The sequence below is a fragment of the Pelodiscus sinensis genome, chromosome 1, assembly GCF_052426305.1.
Source record: "Pelodiscus sinensis isolate ZL-2025 chromosome 1, ASM5242630v1, whole genome shotgun sequence".
Taxonomy (NCBI): Eukaryota; Metazoa; Chordata; order Testudines; family Trionychidae; genus Pelodiscus; species Pelodiscus sinensis.
Window position 1 is genome coordinate 214,603,890 of NC_143052.1, and position 19,710 is coordinate 214,623,599.

The following is a 19,710-nucleotide window of genomic DNA, read 5'->3' on the forward strand; positions in this document are numbered from 1 at the left end:
AGGGTCACTCAAGACCCACATCAGTGACCTCCCTAGATGTGTCTGGGGGTCAAACCGACTTCGATCACCCCTTCAGCGATGATAACTCTGATTCATCTCATCCGCCAACTCAGTTGTCCTCCCCCTCCGGAGGATGCCCTTATGCCACTGCCTCCTTCAGCAGGCGGTGATTCCAAGGCTTTCCAGGACCTCTATAAAAAAGGTGATTGACTGTACTAGAAATGTCATTAATGACACAGCCTAACACCCAACATAAGTTCACCAGCATCCTACATGCCACACCGGTGGCTAAATTAGCACTACCTATAGACCCTGCCCTCATTGATCATGCTAAACAACTGTGGTAAAAATCCACTATCATATCACCAGTGCACAAGAAGGCAGATAGAAAATACTACGTCTCCTCACAGGGTGCAGAGTTCCTTTTCACACCACCTCCTGCCAATTCCCTCATAGTTGACGTTGCCAACTAGAAGACCAAACAAACTTTACCAAAATCTACTCCCTGTGATAAGGTGTGGAAACAACTTGACCTTATGGGCCGAAAAGCCTACTCCTCAGATTTCCTCCAGCTACGCATCTTGAGCTACACAGCTATGCTTGAGAAATATACCCATCATATCTTTAAGCAGATACTGAATAAAAGTGGGTATCTTCCAGAACAGGACAAGGAGCAGTTTAAAGCCAACACAAATGAGGGCTCTCTAATAGCCAGGACAGCCCTACAGGCTGCCCTTGACTCCACTGACACCACTGCTCGTTCCCGTGCAGCTGCGGTCATGATGAGGAGAGTATCCTGGCTCCAAGTATCTGACTTCCCAAAAGAAGTCCAGACAAGGGTTGAAAACCTCTCATTTGAGGGCCCAAAGTTCTTTGTGGAGTTTACCGACACTTCATTGCACTCCTTGAAAGATTCTAGGGCCACTCTTTGTATGCTGGGCATTCAGGTTCTTGTGCCAAAATGAAAACAAAACAAATGTTATACACAGAGATACAGACCTGCCTTCTTTACTCAACCACAGGGGGAGTAGAACCAGAGGAAGCATCAGAACTAGGGCAGAAGGTGGTAATTTGTTGACCAGCTTACTCTTTCCCAGCTCTTTAATAATAGACAATATTTTGAAGCTCAAGTTGGGAGTCATCAGATTCATCCCTCACCTCCCATCCTTCATGGTACTCCAATATCCACACAATGCCTAACATCTTTCTGTCATCAGTGATGCCTCATAACATCCAACAAGTGGGTGCTGGATGTCACAAGGAACGGGTACTGCATACAGTTTCTGTCCGTTCCCAAACCCCAACCACCCACCCTATCCCTCTTCAAGGACCCATTTCACGAGTTTATCCTATGCGAAGAAACTGACCACCTGCTCTCCATTAAAGCAGTGGAGCATGTTCCCCACCAGTACCACAACACTGGCTTCTATTCCTGGTATTTCCTCACAGAAAAGAAGTCAGGGGGATGGAGGCCAATCTTAGATCTGAGAGGCCTCATCAGGTATGTTCTAAGGAGAAGGAGTAACTCACCCTCTACAGTAACTGAGGTTCTTTGAGATGGGTGTCCCTGTGGGTGCTCCATCACCCACCCTTCCTCCCCGCTGCTTCAGTACATCATCGCGCATCCCTACCGGGACAGAGAAGGAACTGAAAGAATCATAGCCCACGCATGTGCATTAGCTGCCCAGTGTGTGGAGTGTGCTGTGCATGTGTCAACTACCTGTCACTAGCATTGCTATCGAAATCTTCCGTCTGTGCGCGCTGCAGTGCCCAAACACTTAAGGTGAAGCACCCACAGGGACACCCATCTCCAAGAACCACAGTTACTGCAGAGGTTGAGTAACCCTCTCTTCTTCAAGATGTGATGCAGATGTGTATTCCTGACCCATTCTCTGTCCCTTTGCATTTGAGTCTGGTCTTTGGGCCTTTAGTGTGAAGGGGAGGTGGTTTGTGATGGCGCAGCCTCAAATAACTAGGAGAGAAGCAATTGCCATAAGGTGTAAGGGCTGCCCATCTGAGTACTGCTAGGCAAAATTCTCGGGCTGTAGTCTACTCAGTGCTCACACATGTTAGTGGAATTTGTCTGCATCACATCTCGAAGAACCGCAGTTATAGTAAGTAACCATTTCTTCTGCTCGTCTAGAGTGATAGAGGATAAGGAAGCAACTTCTATTCCTCCTGCTCTTGGGATTTGAATAGTGCCTGTTCCTCCCCTCATGAGGGGTATGTCTACACTACAATGTTAGTTCGAACTAACGGACGTTAGTTCGAACTAACATTCATAGCCGCTACACTAGCGCTCCGCTTGTTCGAATTTGAATCGAACTAGCGGAGCGCTTAGTTTGAACTAGGAAAACCTCATTTTACGAGGATTAAGCCTAGTTCGAACTTACTATTTCGAATTAAGGGGTGTGTAGCCCCTTAATTCGAACTAGTGGGAGGCTAGCCCTCCCCAGGTTTCCCTGGTGGTCACTCTGGCCAACACCAGGGAAACTCTATGCCCCCCTCCCGGCCCCGGACCCCTTAAAGGGGCACGGGCTGGCTACAGTGCCCGTGCCAGGTGCAAGCCTGCCAGCACCCAGCCAGCAGACCCTGCACCTGGCACGGCACAGAGCCACCCACCCGATGCCCCCCAGCCCATCCCCTCTTCCCGGGACCAGGCTGGCGGCTCCCGGGAGCTTGCCCTGGACCGCAAGAGGCGGGCACCTTCCTGGGCTAGTGCGGACATCGTGGACCTCGTCCACGATCTCCGCACTAGGCACAGGAAAGTGGCCGGCTAGGGCAGGAGAGCTGCCAGCCTGGCCACCCAGGAGCAGGTGTGCATGAAAATCAAGGGGGTCCACTGAGACCCCCGACCCTGAGCCCTGAGCTTACAATGGCCGTCCTGGGTCAAACCAAAGGTCCATCTAGCCCAGTAGCCTGTCTGCCGACAGCGGCCAACCCTAGGGACCCTGGAGGGGATGGACCGAAGACAGTGACCAAGCCATTTGTCTCGTGCCATCCCTTTCCAGCCTTCCACAAACTTTGGGCAGGGACACAACTCCTACTCCCTGGCTAAGACTACTCCATGGACCCAACCTCCATGACTTGATCTCACTTCCCTTTAAACTCTGTTCTAGTTGTAGCCTTCACAGCCTCCTGCAGCAAGGAGTTCCACAGGTTAACTATTTGCTTTGTGAAGAACAACTTTCTCTTACTAGTTTCAAGCCTGCTACCCATTCCTTTCCTTTGGTGTCCTCTAGTCCTTCTTTATGGGAACTCATGAAGAACTTTTCTGAATGCACCCTCTCCACCCAACCCCTGCTTTTAGAGATCTCTATCCTGTCCCCGCTCCATCTCCTCTTTTCTAAGCTGAACAGTCCCAGTCTCTGTAGCCTCTCTTCATCTGGGACCTGTTCCCAACCCCTGATCATGTTAGTTGCCCTCCCCTCTCCCAGCCTTTCTCTTCCCCTCTCCCACCTCCTTTTCCCAGTCTCCCCCAGTTTTGTTCAATAAAGACAGAGTCAATGTTGGAAGAAACGTTATCTTTATTTTGTACATCAATAAGAAGGGGGGCTAGGGAAGGGTAAGTGGAAGGAGGTGAGGGAGGAATGGGGTACGAGCCCCCGATGGGGAGGACTGGGCTGGCTCTGCGGGCTTCTGGGGGTGGAAGCTCTCCTGCAGCACCCCATTGCCCCCTCTCCCCAGATGGCAGCCTGCGGCAAGTGCAGCCGGGCTGATGGCCGAGTGGTGTGATGTGCCCAGTGTGGGTACTCTGGCAATCCAAGCCAGGACTGCTTTGCAAGCGGGGCACCCCTTAGAACTGTCTGTCCGGGGTGGGAGTCGGGACCCTTTAAGCACAGCCCTCGGCTAGCCTGAGACAGCATCTCCACGCTCTAAGTCCTCCTCTGATGCCCTGCCGGCACTGCTTCCGGCCATCCTTAAGCCCTGTTCAGGGTCCACTCAATGTGGACTTGCTAGTTCGAATTAGCAAAACGCTAATTCGAACTAGTTTTTAGTTCTAGACGCGTTAGTTTGAATTAGCTTAGTTCGAATTAACTAATTCGAACTAAGTTAGTTCGAATTAACGTTGTAGTGTAGACATACCTGAGCAGTGTTCCCTCTAAGATTTCCCATCCATGAGTGGAGTGACTTTTGTCTTGTGAGCCAGTATTGAGGTCATGTGCACTTGTTTGGATGTGTGCCACTGGCACTCACCAGTGGTGCTGATCTCTGAGAGACTCTCCTAGTGCAGAGATCCTCAGCCTGGCCTCCCCTTGCTGGGAGCCCAAGCCCTGCTCTCCTTTGATGAGGAGAAGAGATCTGCCTTCCCAGGGAGCACTGCTCCCGGGGCAATCTGTGTGCAGGGCAGGGGCTGTCCTAGGCTGCTCTCTGTGAGGCTAGCTGCAAATCTCAACCTGGAGCAGAGGTAAACTGCTGCCAGTGCCCAGGGTTAGCAGAGTGTGGGGATCCTGGAGGTGGAGAAGCCAGGAACTGAAGGGGCAGGAGGCTAGGAGAGCCAGAGAGTAGTGAGGGAGGAGAAAAGGTAGAACAGGTATGCAGGGAGCCCCAGGAGCAGCTGCACCACAAACCCAGTTCCAGTCCCAGCTCCGACCTCAGGAGCAGCTGCATCACGGTCCTGGCTCCAACTCTGGAAGTCAACCACCACATGACCTACACCGGGAGCAACTGGGCAGCCACTATGTGGCCCTGGCCTCAGCTCCAGCCCTGGTGGCTACTTGGCTGCTCCCGGGGTGGGGCCACATGGTGGGTGGTTTCCAGAGCTGGAGCCAGGGCCGTGGTGTAGCTGCTCTTGGGGCTGGAGCTGCAGTGCTATTTTTAGTACCGTGGCCTCATCCCCAGAAACAACTGCACCGCACCCCCAGCTCCAGCTCCTGCAGTCTCCACGTGGCCTGCTCTGGTTGCCGTTTGGGCCAAGGGTGCTTGGTGGGAAAGTGGGAGGCCAGGGCTGCATGATGGCTACCCAGCTGCTCCTCGGGTGGGGCCGCATGGTGGGTGGCTTCCATGCGGCCCCACCCAGGGAGTAGCTGGGTAGCCACCATACAGCCCTGGCTTTCCACTCACCCACTAAGCCCACCACTAGCAGCGCATTGCTTTTCACATTCAAAGAATGTGAGTGCTGCTGCGCAGCTCTGCTGAGGAGGCAGGTGGGAGTAGAATTCTTATTGCATGCCCGTGTCGGCACGCACCTTAGACGGAACTTAGCTCATGCCATATTCTAACTACTCAACTGCTACTGAGCACTCTGGAGTGCTGCAAAGGTAACACATACAGGAGGCAGAGTGGTCAAAGGGAACTGGACTTACAGCAGAGACTGACTCTCATAATTTGTCACAGAACAGCTGTATGCTTCTGGGCAAGTTACACCTCTCTGCACCTCCATTTCCCCATCTATAACACTAGGATAGTAACACCCTACAATGAAAAATTCTTTGAGATTTATGAATGAAAACCATTGTTCCTTGTTTTAAGAGAAGAGAGAAAGCAGTCACTCTTAGTGCCAGCTGAATAGATGGGTTTTAGAATGCAGGGGACCTCTATCCTGGCTGCCCCTTGGTCTTGTACAGTAGCAGGACTGCGGGAGATTCATTGGTTAAGATGGGAAATTGGAGAGTAGGGGAATCATGGAGATGTGTGTAGGAGGAATGAAGAGTGTGAGAGGACTGAAGGAGGGTAGAAAGAGTATGGCAAAACTTGTGATGAGAAAAAGGGCTCCAGTAAAATGATGAAGGGGGATTTTTTTGGAAGAGGGAGGGCTGAGGATATTCTGTAAGGGAAGGGAAATATTTCCCATATTGACTCCTGCATTTGCAAGAATATATGATGCAATTGCCTCACCATGTAAAAATAGAACTAAAGCCCAGGATTGTCAAGGAGAGAGCGGTCTGAAGACAGAAGAGCAGAATATTTAAAAGCATGAGTCTCCCAGCTTTGTGAAGTAGAGAAGACTTGGAGAACAAGCATGCAGAGGCCATACTGGTAGGGAGACTGAGTGAAGTTTCAGCATTCATTAAGGTTGCTTGCATATCTGTAGCAACGCCCTACTAAATCGAGTCTGAATCCAAAGAGACTTTTATAGCTTTGAATGCATATTTCAATTTAAGCTAGTCCTGTGTGTTCTTTGCCAGCAGCCAGTGTTGTGCCAAAGGGTGAGGAGCTCTTCACATCACCAAAGTAGATAGATATGTCTACATAAAATCCATACTTGTAAAATGTGAGGATTCCTTACTTCTAACCTAAGTGTGTATGAGGAAGGAATACTCCTCTGAGTGAGAGGGCTTGGGATGTTAAGGGATAGTAACCAAGAGACAGAAATTTCTTCCTACAGCATCAGAGGGAGAAGTTGTAGATCCTAATGTGCCAAAAAAGGAGGCTTACAGCTTCCTGCACTGAAAAGACCTATGCCAGCTGATGAGAAAGAGCTTAGATATCAGTTTAGGGACAGTCATGTGCCAGAAATCCAGAATAGGCCTATGAAAAATTAGGCTGAGAGAGCCTGAGCTTAGATAACGGGGCTCAATGTGTCAAACATTAGCCAAGTAGAGGAAAGCTTTGTGAAAGAGAACACTTGAGTTTTGGTGCAAAGATGAATGTTGTGGATGTTTGATTTTATAAAGGGGTGGGCAGGATTAATAATAAATATAAAAACCTGTCAATTTAATTTATATAAACTAGCTCTTTGAATCTGTATTCATTATTATTCTTAAACTATTTTGTTAGACTATTTCATTGCTGACAAAGCAGAGTGCACTAGTATTCACAGTTAGTTCAGACTATGGGAAATAGTTCAATACCTGAGATAAAACAAGACGAAAAACTTCAACATGGCTGTCAGTTCTAAAAAATAGTCTGCCTAAACCTTTGAAAGGATACTATTAGTGGTACTGGCTAAATGGTTAGTGCAATAAATTTGTTTTCCTGTTTTCTCTGGTAATTCAGCCTAAAATTGCATGTCTCTTAAATTGGGTTACTATAAAAGAAAAAATTTGAAAATTAAATTGTTTTTGCTGAGCTAATTTTCCTATTGGTTGCTGTTTTATTCCGACTCCATTCCTGATATTCTCTTTAATAGTAGAGCCTCAGATTGTTGTATATGTTCAGTAAATAGTGTTATCATTTGTAAATTATAAAAACTCTTTCATTGGATATAGAAAAGGTTTTTTGTAGGGCTGTTGATTGGTTAATCATAGTTAAATCATGCAATTAACACATTTAAGAGATTAAAAATTAATTGCAATTAATTGCAGTTTTAATCACACTGTTAAATTTCAGTTGGTATTCTATTATTGTTATAAATATTTTAGACGTTTTTCTACATTTTCAAATATATTGATTTGAGTTACAACACGGAATACAAAGTTTACTTTATATTATTTTAATGACAGGGGTGTTAGAATAATTTGTGTAGTGAAAGTGCTGAGAGCCATCAAACCAAACTGTTAACACTGTATATAATGGAAACTGCATCAAACCAGGAGGTGCTGTAGCATTTCCAGCACCTTAGTTCCAGCACCTATGATTACAAGTATTTGCAATGTAAACATGATGAACAAATCGTGTTTTTCAATTCCTTTAATACAGGTACTATAATGCATCTCTTTATCATGAAAGTGCAACTTACAAATGTAGATTTTTGTTTGTTACATTATTGCACTCAGGAACAAAACAATGTACAACTTGTGCGTCTACAACTCCACTCCGTCCTACTTCTTGTTCAGCCAATTGCTCAGACAGACGAGTTTGATTTACATATATGGTATATAAGATGGCAACTTTACTTACAGTATCTCCTGAGAGTCAGAACAGACATTTGTTTGGAAGTTTTGTATTGGCATTGCAAGATATTTACATACCAGATTTGCTAAACATTTGTATGTCACCATTCCAGAGGGCATCCTTCCATGCTGATTGTACTTATTAAAAATGTCTTAATTAAATTACTGACTGAATTCCTTCAAGGAGAATTTTGTTCCTTTTGTTCTGTTTTACCCACATTACCAGCATTATCTCCTGCAAATTGTCACCAGACTTATTTGTCTGAATGATTGGCTAAACAAGAAGTAGGATTGGGTGGACTTGTAGACTTGTACATTATTTTATTGTAAGTGCAATTATTTTTGTACATAATTTTACATTTGTAAGTTCAACTTTCATGATTAAGAGATTGCACGTCAGTACTTATATTAGGTGAACTGACATACTATTTCTTTTGGAAATATTTATAAATATTGAAGTGAGCACTGTACACTTTCTGTGTAGTAATTAAAATAAAGCATTTGAAAATACAGAAAACATCCACAAATATTTAAATGAATGGTATTCTATTAAACAGCATAATTCATCATTTCTTAAATCATACAATTAATCACAATTATTTTTTAATTGCTTGATAGCTCTACTTTTTTAAAGAGTATTATTTTCTCATTTGACAGTTTCCATTGACATACATCTCACCTTTCTGTCTTTTTCATAATCTCTTCATGACATAAATTTTACAACATTAAGTGTTGTGAATGAATTCAGCTTTAATTTACCTCAATTTTGATCTATATCAACAAATGAAGTAAACCTAATACAAACTTCAGACTATGAGGAAAGGTAAATGATCTGCAAGTGAATGAAACTGCTGACTCCCTCAATGGTTGGTGAAGATGCTGTTCCTTTGTAGTTATCTTTGTAATTTTCTGCTTGTTTCCTTATTTTGATTACTTACCATAAACACAGTCCCAGGAGAAGACCTTTCTTACCTGCCTCATTTTGCTGTTAAGTCATCCCACTAATTTACAGGTACTTCAACTGAGATGATTTTGGAAATGCTGACTTAGAGATAATATTTTGAGTATGATAGGCAAGACGTATCCTATCAAAGGCTAGTGCTTCTGGAATATTCTCCCATGAGATAGTAATTGATGAAAATCACTGGTATCTTTCAGGGCAACACTGAAAAGTTTTCAGTCATTTGTGTGTTTTGTTTTATTGCTTAGGAAAAGGATTGTTTTCTAGGTATTTTTCTTGTGTGTTCTTTACATGGAGCTGTGTGTTTAATGTTTTGTTATAAATGTAGCCAAGCAACTTTATGGATGCCAGTTCCCAAAAGACAATTTGACTTGATTTTATAGTCTAAAACATAAGGTATTTTTTCATGCAGATGATGAAAGCTATTACTTGTTCAGCCACTAGATGGACTCATTACACCATTTGTGTTCATTTATACTTGGTGAAGAGGGATGGACAAAGATGATGGTTGCTTCTCTTTCCTGTTTTAGTACCGTTTTAGTTCTCATCTAGTCTTGTGACATGTCTACTTAAGCCACATTTACTTGGACCATTGGCCATATGATGATTAGTATTGATTGACGGGGTAGCACTCTTCTCCTGTGAGTACCTCTTGTCTGGCCAAGTGCTTTTGCCTGTACTGCCTCTTTTTAAAAGCCTTTTGGCTACCCAGCCCTCTGGCTGAGTCACACTCCTGTGTGATACTCAAACCCTTTCTGGGGTATACACCTAACGGGCCCATCTCAGTCTCTTCTCCACGTCTGTCTCTGTTTCCCCACTCTGAGAGAGTGGCATTTCCTCAGCAAGTCGAGGGAGCTCACAAGCCCTACATGCATGACTCCACTTTTTGACCTAGGGTCTTGTTTCTTACTCTGACCTTCTCTTTCCCCTCCTCCTACTGGGGTGAATCTGTCTGGGTTTCTTTGCTAATCAGCCCACTGATTGCTTTAACCTGTGTTCCCACTGTCTGCTGGATCTTGACTTCTGTCTGCATCCCTTGGGTCTCCTGCTGAGTTCAGGTTCCTGTCTGGGTCTCTGCTGTAGCTTTCCCAGCTTTCGCATGGGTTCCCCTTACCATCTGGGTCCCCACTGTAGCCCACTCTGCTCCTGGGTTGATCTCTTCTTTAAAAGTCTGTGTTCCCACCATAGGCCTCTTGGCTTTTGGATGGGTTCCCTCTATGGCCTCTTAGCTCCCAAGTTGGTTCCCTCTTCTACCTGGGGCTCCCTTGCCTCAGTTTCCCTTTCTCCTTGGGTCCTAGTCTTTACTACACCTTCCCTCTGGGCAGTTTCAGACAGCCTGGCCTGTTGGCACCCCCCTGCCCTTTCTCCGGGGGCAATGTCTCTTTATATGGCCCTCAAAGTGGCAGTAAAAATACCTCCCTTGCCTTCTACTGGCCATGACCCTCTTAAGTTCTACCTTTGGCTTAGACCTTTTCTCAGGGCTAGCCTGAGCCTCGTAGGTCCTATTGGGGCACTCACCTTATGTGCCCAGGCTTCCACAATCCCAGCATATTTGGGGGGCCCCGTTACCCTCACTGGTGGTCTCCTCCCAATTTATTGTCTGATGGAGTCTCCATACACCCTCCTGGTAGGGGCACTCCCTCCTGAAGTGGCCCCTTCGCCCACAAGTGTAACAGTTCCACAGTCTAGGCACTGGCCTCCAGGCCTTAGTGCCTGGCCTCCCCTGAGATCCACATACCCACTCCGGTAGCAGTCCCAATAGTCCCCACTGCTGTTCGGTGAGTTGGGCTGCATAGGCCTTCCAGTAAAGGTCCCTTTTGAACATCGCCACCTATGGTCTCTCAAAGTACTTGTATTCTCTTGGTGGGGTTGAAAGATCCTTCTCATGATGACGCTGGGCTGGGGCTGGACTCTCTTGTGGTTACTGTTGTAGCTCCTTCCATTCACCAGGTCCCGCTGTCTGGTGCTGTTGCTGCAGCACACTCTGCAGCTTCTCCATGACCCTTATCTGCAGGGCCAGTCCAAGGGTCCCCACTTCTGGTACCACTTTGTAACAGCGTGGCACTCACCTCACGTGGATACCCCTCATCTGACTGAGGGTGCGTTTTTGCCTGCACTGCCTCTTTAAGACTTTTGGCTATTCAGCTCTCTGGCTGAGTCACATTCCTCAATCACCTTCCGGGGTTTTACCTTCAACAGGGGCCCATCCCGGTACCCTCTGTTGAGTGTCCTTCTGAGTCCAGTCTCTCGGTCTGTTTCCCCTCAGTCTCGTTCCCCACTCAGTAGGAGAGTGGTGTCTCCAGGGCTTCTCCTTCTGGAGATAGTGTCATGAACAGTTCTGAGCTGTCCCTGGCTCTACCAGCCAACCCTCTTGACCTTCTCCCTTCAGGCTGCAACCGAACTGTCTCTAGTCCTTCATCTCATTTTGTAGTCCTCCTTGGTCTCTGACTGGTTCCTCCAGTGCCTCTCTAGCCTCCTGAAAGACTTCTCTATGGCCTTTCTGGCCTTAGGTCTTACCCCCATTACATTGCTATAACTTAACATTTGTATCCATTTGACGGTCTTCTAAAAACAGGTGAAGAATTTGCATAGACAAGTAATGTATAAGACATCATTTGATTCTGTTGCTAAGTGTTAAGGCAAAATATTTGTTTGGAAAGGCAGGTTATTCTAGTTCAAATGTAGGACAGGAGACAGAAATTCATGAGTTCTAGTTGTGGATCTATGCAGGGTAATGTTTGCACATTGCACTAAAACCCATGCCCATCGTGATGTGAGTTAGTTATAGTTGACTCTTCTGCACAAGTCTTCTTGATGTGTATACTACTAAAGGTGTTTACATGATCTTGTTACTGTAGTATATGACTGTCTCACAATCTATATTTATCTTATTCCACAACATAAGACATGCTTCTATTTTCATTTTACAGATGTGGAACTGAGGCACAAAGGTTAAGGTTTGCACAAGGTCACACAGGATATCTCTGGTGGAGTAGCACATTGTATCCTGCTTTAACCTAGCATCCTAACCACTGAACCATTCTTCCTCCTACTCAGGAAATATGTTGAAGCTATGTACTGAATCTGCCTGTTGCGTGTCTTTCCTATGGATTAACAGAGTTTTTATAAGTCTCTCAAAGGCTGTCACTCTGGTGTCTTTCGCACAAGGAGAATTTGCTTTCTATAACTTTATTTTAAAATAAGGCTAGAATTAGAGTTCACAAAACAGGTGTTTAACCCCAAAATATTGTTCAATACATTCTCTTAAGAGTTGTCTAGCCTTTTTCTTTTTATCTCTTCCAGAACACTTTAATTGGGATAATTACTTGAAAGAGACTGGATCACTAGCTGCTCCTCCACATTGTTTCAGACAGGTACACTACATTCTTTTATGTAAATCTGATTGTATATTCTGTGCATGTTTGTGTGTGCATGTGTATTTAAAGAGGATCAATAGCAAGCCTTATATTAAGGGTGCCAAAGGCTTCCTTTTGTAACTCCCTCTTCTCGTTTGCTTATAACTTTGCCAAACCTTAGTTTTTCTGTGCTCTGGTTTCTGCTTCAAGTCAAATTTTCTTTGAGAGGTTGATGATAAATATTGCAGATGTCTTTCAAAAGCAAGGCTAGTGGAAAATTAGGGGCTTTTGTCAATGTTTAAAATTTTTATAACTTTTTCGACGGCTTTAGTATGCTTCTCTATGATTTAGAGCAAGAATTTGAAATTTGGCACAGGACCAGAGTAGTGCCTTTTGCTATCTTTTGCCGAAATTCCTTGTTTCCCCTTCTATATTAGAACTTACTCAGCACTTGTCCCTTAATTTTTTGAACCTTGCAATTGCACTGTGCTGGCTCACAGCACTCTGAGTCTCCAGCATTAGTCTGAAGTAGCCATACAGAACTGAACCTCTGAGCAGGACCAAATAACACTGTGGCTGCTGCTGCTTTTCCCCCAGCAGAAGTAACAAGAGTTGGTATAAGAACACAGCAAACAATATACTTTTTTTAAAAAAACTGTGAAATCCATTTGGCATGTATGTGTACCATTGAGAATTTTCTCTAAAAAATGTAATTACAACTGTATTACAGGAAGTTTGAGATTTTTTCTCTACATGTTTCTGTTAAATATTGCAATAGCACATAGGTGTACCTGTTCTGATCACTGGAAAGAGTCATGCCAATCTTGTATTTTGGAAATGAAACTCATGTTGAAATGTCATAAAAGGGAATCAATCAAACATATCCTGAAGTTATCTCTTGCACTTCTTGTTGGGGAAAAGTTAATTTTAAAACATTGACAAGACAAGAACTAATGGGTTTAAGTTGCAGCAAAGGAGGTGTAGGTTGGACATTAGGAAAAACTTCCTAATGGGGTGGTTAATGACTGGAATAAGTTGCCCAGGAAAATTGTGCAATCTTCATCACTGGCGATATTTAAGAGCAGGTTAAATAAACGCTCCTCAGGAATGATCTAGATGGTGCTTGGTTCTTCTATGAATGCAGGGGACTAGACTTGATGACCTCTAGAGGTCCCTTCCAGTTCTAGTATTGTATAAAACTCATAGATTCTAGGGATGTGAAAGGTTAACTGGTGAGGTCTTCTGCAGACAGGGACTGCTCCAGTTGTCCAGAGCAGTCCTTGTTCACAGCAGACCCGGGCATGCATCAGGCGGGGGCTGCTCCAGCTGAACTGGAGGGGCCCATGCCTGCGGCAGGGTTGGGGAGGAAGCAGCTCCAGCCAAGGCACATCCACCCCCTCCGGCTGTGCCCTCTTTAATCGGTTAGCTGATTACACATCACATTAATTGGTTCACCAATTGAGATGTGATTTGACATCCGTAATCCATCCTTTCAATGTAGATGTTTCAGAAATGTTTCTAGGAAGTAAGCAAATATTTCCAATGAAAGAATACAGGTTTTGGTGTACAGGTCGTCCTTGCTATAAATCCAAGCTATGTTCCAAAAAACAACTTACAGCGAAACAACTTAAAGTAGAAAAAATTTTCCCCTGCGGCTGACTTCCATTTGCACAAATTGGGGGGTTGTTTTGCATGCCTTAAGAGTGAGGAATGGGAGGACTTATAATGCATCAGTTCCTACAAGCATCAAATACTTTAGTGTGGAAAGAGTGTATACCGAGGCAAGTTATAGTGGGGACACCCTGTATTCTGTTTTTGCTATGTTTATTTCTTTTGGAGTTCAGTGGTGTCTTGATGCTTTTGCTCATCTGTCAGCTTAAGCCCAGCTTGTGAGGCCACTAATGTCCCAGTCATGCCATTCTCATTTCACTCTTCCTTCTCCTAAGTATTCACAATCTAGGGTACTTTAAACGTAAATATTAAATCTTTGATACAATATCCTTTGGCCTCTCAAGAACAAACTCTAATGTCTGGTTAAGGATTCCGGAACCCATCTTCCAGTAGCATTGCCATGGCTCAAACCAGCTTCCCTAGCTCACTAGTTGCCAACTTCTTTTCCTGCTTTATAGTATCTCTTGGCTGTCTGAAGGCTTCTGTTTTAATCTCTGCATGAGAAGGCCTTAATTTAGGTACACAACCTGCCTGTCATGTGACTTAGGCTCACTTCCCCCAATGAAGAAAATAAGTGTCACGAGTGAAGTTGGTTACATTAGCCTTTGACGGGCCAGTCACCCTATGAAGTCAGCTTCCCTTTCCCTCAAATCAGAACACATTTTTTAGAAGGAACTTTTCTGCTGCTCACTTCCTCTGATTTTCAGCAAACTCAGATTGCTTCCATGCAGGGGGAAAAGTGGGAAAATAAAGCTTGTTTTGTGTTTATTTTTGGTGATAAAATAAGAGGGCAAAGAGCAACTATAATCTACTACGAAACCATATAAAAGCAAATAGAGCATGATCCCTAATGGGCAGCGAGTAGCTCTGTTTTTAGTCAGGGGCAGTTCAGCAGGAACTGAGGGGAGTGAGCCCACATACGCTCACTGTGAGCCTAACGAACACTGATACCAAAGTTCTTCAATCAGTAGCTCAGGGACACAAGCACACCTACACTGGAGCACTCAGAAGAAGAATTTGCATACACCGTGCTTAGATCAGCATGAGCACCTGAAAACAGGAATGCTTCATGAATAGCATACGCCTACAAGCAACATTGAGAGGGTAGAGCATGGAGACTGGGGCATTTGAGCACACCTACTGAAGTTGAGCTGTTCACATATCTGAAAGCTGCTATTTCAGGTCCTATTTATCTCCATGGGGTCTTCCAAACCAGAAGATCTCATTAAGAGGAATGGCCATTTCTATGAGACAGGTGGGAGTGCAGAGCCCATTCTCCCTACACTAGGTTCCGATTTTAGACAGAAAATCTGAAGTCTTCCTTTTCCTGCCTTCAGCTAGTACACACACTTCATAGAGTTTGCCACTTTCCCTTCAAGCTTTGCAGGAGAGGCAAGGCAGAGAATAGAACTGGTGTGGTGGTGAGAGGTCTCAGAGCAGCAGGAATGTGAAGCCGCAGGTCTCAAGCATTGAAGTATGTCTGTGGAGGCATAGAGCAACAGTGATGATGGAGAGAAAGTTGGAATTGGAGCAGTGGTAGTTCATCTGCGTAGCTAGTGGACTATGGCAGGAGCGATGGGAACAAATGAGGATGGTAATGAAACAGTGCACAGTAGAGTGGGATAGAGAGAGAAATATCCACATAAATCAAAGTTCCTTTACTTTTTATTTCCTGGGTCTTAGAGGTTTAGTAGCTCTCCACATTCTGGAACCGCACAAGTCACCTTAACTCTGTACCGGCTTAGTTTTTGGAGGCACTTAAGTCTAAGTGACTGAAATAGCATTTAGCAAAACATGGACATCTGACCAGTTTCAAAAGTATGGTTATTTAGTACCCAGTATCTAAAACACTCTCTAGACTTTTCAAAACCCAGCATGACCACTGCCTACTTTGATTTTTGCCACAAGAGACACCCCCCCCCCATATATAATTTCATTTTAATAAAGGATAGGGTTTTTTGCATTGCCAAACCCTTCCCTGGGGACTATTCCAATTCTCAGTTAACTCAGTAGAAACCTGAGCCTTCAGCCTTTTATATTACCATGGATACAAAAACATTATTTGACCCTCAGTGTATATTAGATAACCTATAGTCTAATTACACATGTTTTCAAAGAAAATTATTTGGTCCAAATGTAAACAACATTTTTGCAAAGTGAGCCAGCCAAATTCCCAAACCTTTGCTTTGCTCACAGGACCAAATCTGTGCTTATAGACATAAACAAAATTCAGTTAACTATTTTGTAGGACCTGATGGCATTGGATTTCTGTGGGGCTGATGGAGTGCGTATTGGTTGATACTAAATGAACAAACACGATCACTACACAATCTTAACAGCTGTGTCTGGAAGAGTTTCTGTTAAACTTCCATATTGGGAACAGAGTTATTTAGATATTCCAAAATAGTACACGCTACTATGACAGGGTTGTATAGATGCACACTTAAGCAATACAGGCAGGGATACCACTTACGGAGAGTGGGGCAGTATCTTTGCCGTCCCTCGAGTTTCTTATTGGAAGTCTGCTCATAGTGTACACCCCAGTCCCAAGCAGAGCTCTTAGCCGCAGTGCCGTGCAGACAGCTCTCCTCCTCCGGGGTCGAGAGTTCTCCTGGTCAGTTTCCACCATTGTGCTAGCTTACCCCCACCAGAATACCACCTCATCTGTCTCCATCAGTCAGTAGCTGACTATAGGGAGTGACAACCCTCCTAACCAACAGTAGCAGGACAGTGAGCAGGGCCTTTGGGTATGGCTCAGACAAAGAAGAGGTCAGGTAAGGTGTGTGGGTGGGTGTGGTGGGGAGCACAGGGTTCCCAGGGGAGATGGTGGGAGCAAAGGGTATATTTGTTGGGGCACAGGGGAAGTACAATACTAATGAGAGGAGCATAGGGTACCCTGGAGTGAGAGTGGTGAAACATAGAGGCCCCACAGGTGGTGGCATGGAAAAGAAGTGTGAACACAGAGGTTCCCCATTGTGGTGGTGGGAAGGAGATGAGCAGCATTTGGGTTCAGGGGGATCTATTTCCAGGAAGAGGTGAGACTATGGGGCAGAGTCCTGAGAGAGGGGGCAGTGAAGGTGGAAGAAGCAGCTGAGGAAGGAGGAGCTGAAAAAGGGTGGGGGACTCAGAGCAGTTAAGTGGGTCTTCTGGAGCCTGTTTGTCCTCATAGAATTGGGGAGCACTTTCACCTCTTCCTGGGAAGAGGCCAGGGACAGTCCCTTCTGGTCCTGAGTTGTCACATCCATTAGTGGTTATGTGTCTATGCTGTGCTGCAAAGTCTGCCAGGAGCTCAGAGGGAGCTGGTGGCCAACCCAGATATCAACATGTACTTGACCAATATCCCATCCATTAAGTGAGTACCCTTTAGCTATCACCAGCAGGCATCTCAACAGCTGACTGCTACGGTAGCATCCAAAGTCCTTAATCAGCAAAGTCCCTCAGACTGCTAACCGTAAGAAGGGCCCAGTTCCTGCCCCATAGAGCTCAATCTAATCCTTATAATTTCCTACAGAAGGCAGGCAAGTAGTATTCCCATTTTACAGCAATGGGAACTGAACAATGGTGTCCAAATGCAGAATAGTACTTTCAAAAGCACAGAATCGTAGAATACCAGAACTGGATGGGATCTTGAGAAGTCATCGAGTCCAGTCCCTTTCTGTCACAGCAGGACCAAGCATTATCTAGATCAGTGATTTTCAAACTACAGGTCATGACTCATTACTGGGTCAATGAATGTCAGACCCAGTGTCTCTTTGCTGCATGGGGATCAGATGACCAGTGAGGGTGCTAAGGCAGGCTGTCTGTCCTGGCACCAAAAACTGCACTGTGTTCCAGAAGCAGCCAACAGCAGGCCTGGCTCTTGGGTGTGTGCGTGCTTGCGTGTGGGAGTAGCTTTGCACTTCCATTGGCTGGGAACCTGTTGCTGGCTGCTTCTGGGGCACAGCATACTCTGAAGTGCCAGGAGAGACAGGAAGCCTGCCTTAGCACCCCTGCTGCACCACTGACGGGGAGCTGCTCAAGGTAAGTCCCTCCTGTCCCAGCTCTCACCACCACCACCCCCAAGCCAGAGTCCCCTCCTACATCCCAAAGCACTCGTCCTCAGCCCCACCCCAGAGCCCATACTCTAGTCAAATGATGTTGGGTCAAGGGCATTAACAGTTTTCTTCAACTGGGTCATGAGAAAAAAAGTTTGAAAACCACTGATCTAGACCATTCCTGATAGATGTTTATCTAACCTGCTCTTAGATATCTCCAATGATGGAGATTCGACAAACTCCCTAGACAATTTATTCCAGTGCTTAACTACCCTGACAGCCAGGAAGTTTTTCTTAATTTCCAACCAAAACCTCCCTTGCTGCAATTTAATACAGATGGATGGATGCACAAATTTTCTCAAATATATAATAGATAGTGACACAATAGGGCTTCTGTTGTTAAGGTGGCATGATGATTTCTGTTTGAAGGTCAACTTTTCTAAGTCTTCTAAAGTTGACATGCTTGGATTCTTTTGAAATTTGGTATACCTGAAGATGGTCATTTGGGACAGTGCTTTTGAAGATATGCGTCCTGAAATTGCAATTTTTGAGAAGATTTCTAGATAGTTGAAATTTTGGTGTTTTTATGTGCAGAACTAGAGATCAAACTGTTGATGTGGTGACAGTCAAGATGGCTCAGTCTGTGGAGTTTTGTCAAAGATAAAGCATGTGACATCCACTATATCTTTTGGGAACTCAACCAGAGAATGGTATTTACGAAAAAAATTACGATGGACCTGTGCCAAAACAGAAGCCATTTTATTTGCTTTAGAACTTACATAAGAATGGCCATACTGGATCAGACCAAAGGTCCATCTATCCCAATATCCTGTCTTCCAACAGTGGCAAAAGCCAGATGCCCCAGAGGGAGTGAAAAGAACAGGGAATCTTCAAGCAATCCCTCTCCCATCATCCATTCCCAGCCTCTGACAGGCGTGGGACACCATTTCTACCCATCCTGGCTAACAGCCATTGATGGATCTAACATCTGTGAATTTATCTAGTCCTTTCTTGAACCCTGTTAAAGTCCTGGTCTTCACAACCTCCTCTGGCAAGGAGTTCCACAGGTTGACTGTGCTCTGCATGGAGAACTTCCTTTTGTTTGTTTTAAACCGGCTACCTATTAATTTCATTTGGTGACCTCTAGTTCTTATGTTGTGGGAACCAGTAAATAAGTTTTTCTTATTCACTTTTTCCACACCAGTCATGATTTCATAGACCTCTATCATATCCCCCCTTAGTCTCCTCTTTTCTAAAATGAAAAGTAAGTCCCAGTCTTTTTAATCTCTCTTCATATGGGACCAGCTCCAAATCCCTAATAATTTTTGTGGCCCTTTTCTGAACTTTTTCCAATGCCAATATATCTTTTTTTGAGATGAGGTGACCACATCTGTATGTGGTATTCAAGATGTAGGCATACCATGGTTTAAATAGAGGCAATAAGATCTTCTGAGTCTTATTCTCTATCCCTTTTTTAATTATTCCTAACATTGTTTTCTTTTTTGACTGCTGCTGCACGTTGGATGTTTTCAGAGAACTATTCACAATGACTCCAAGGTCTCCCTGAGTAGTTCTAGCTAAATTAATCCCCTTCATACTGTGTATATATAGTTGGGATTATTTTTTCCAATGTGCATTATTTTACATTTATCATCATTAAATTTCATTTACCATTTTGTTGCCCAATCTTAGTTTTATGAGATCTGTTTGAAGCTCTTCACAATCTGCTTTGGTCTTCACTATCTTAATTTTTGTAAGTGCTCTAAAATCTAGCTAGCTATGTGTATTGGTTTAAAATTTGGTTTTCCTCATGTAGAGGTGCAGGATAGTGTTAGTGAGCCAAATTTTGGGTCATTTAACCAATAGGCTCCTGAGTCACAGTGCTCCTTCCCCAAAACACCCCAAACTAAAAC

At 44.6% G+C, this 19,710-nt stretch overlaps 1 protein-coding gene across 6 annotated transcripts in view; it reads left to right on the forward strand.

The window, feature by feature from the left end:
- SCML2 (Scm polycomb group protein like 2) overlaps positions 1-19,710 on the forward strand; it is a 139,882-nt gene that overhangs the window by 37,651 nt on the left and 82,521 nt on the right. For 5 of the 6 annotated variants that reach the window (XM_075913888.2, XM_075913895.2, XM_006113370.4 and 2 more), the window contains one exon: positions 12,040-12,110. In XM_075913888.2, coding sequence (XP_075770003.2) covers positions 12,040-12,110 — 71 coding nt within the window. Of the gene's footprint in view, positions 1-12,039; positions 12,111-19,710 lie in introns of those variants that run through there. The other variant, XM_025179885.3, reaches the window with a different exon arrangement.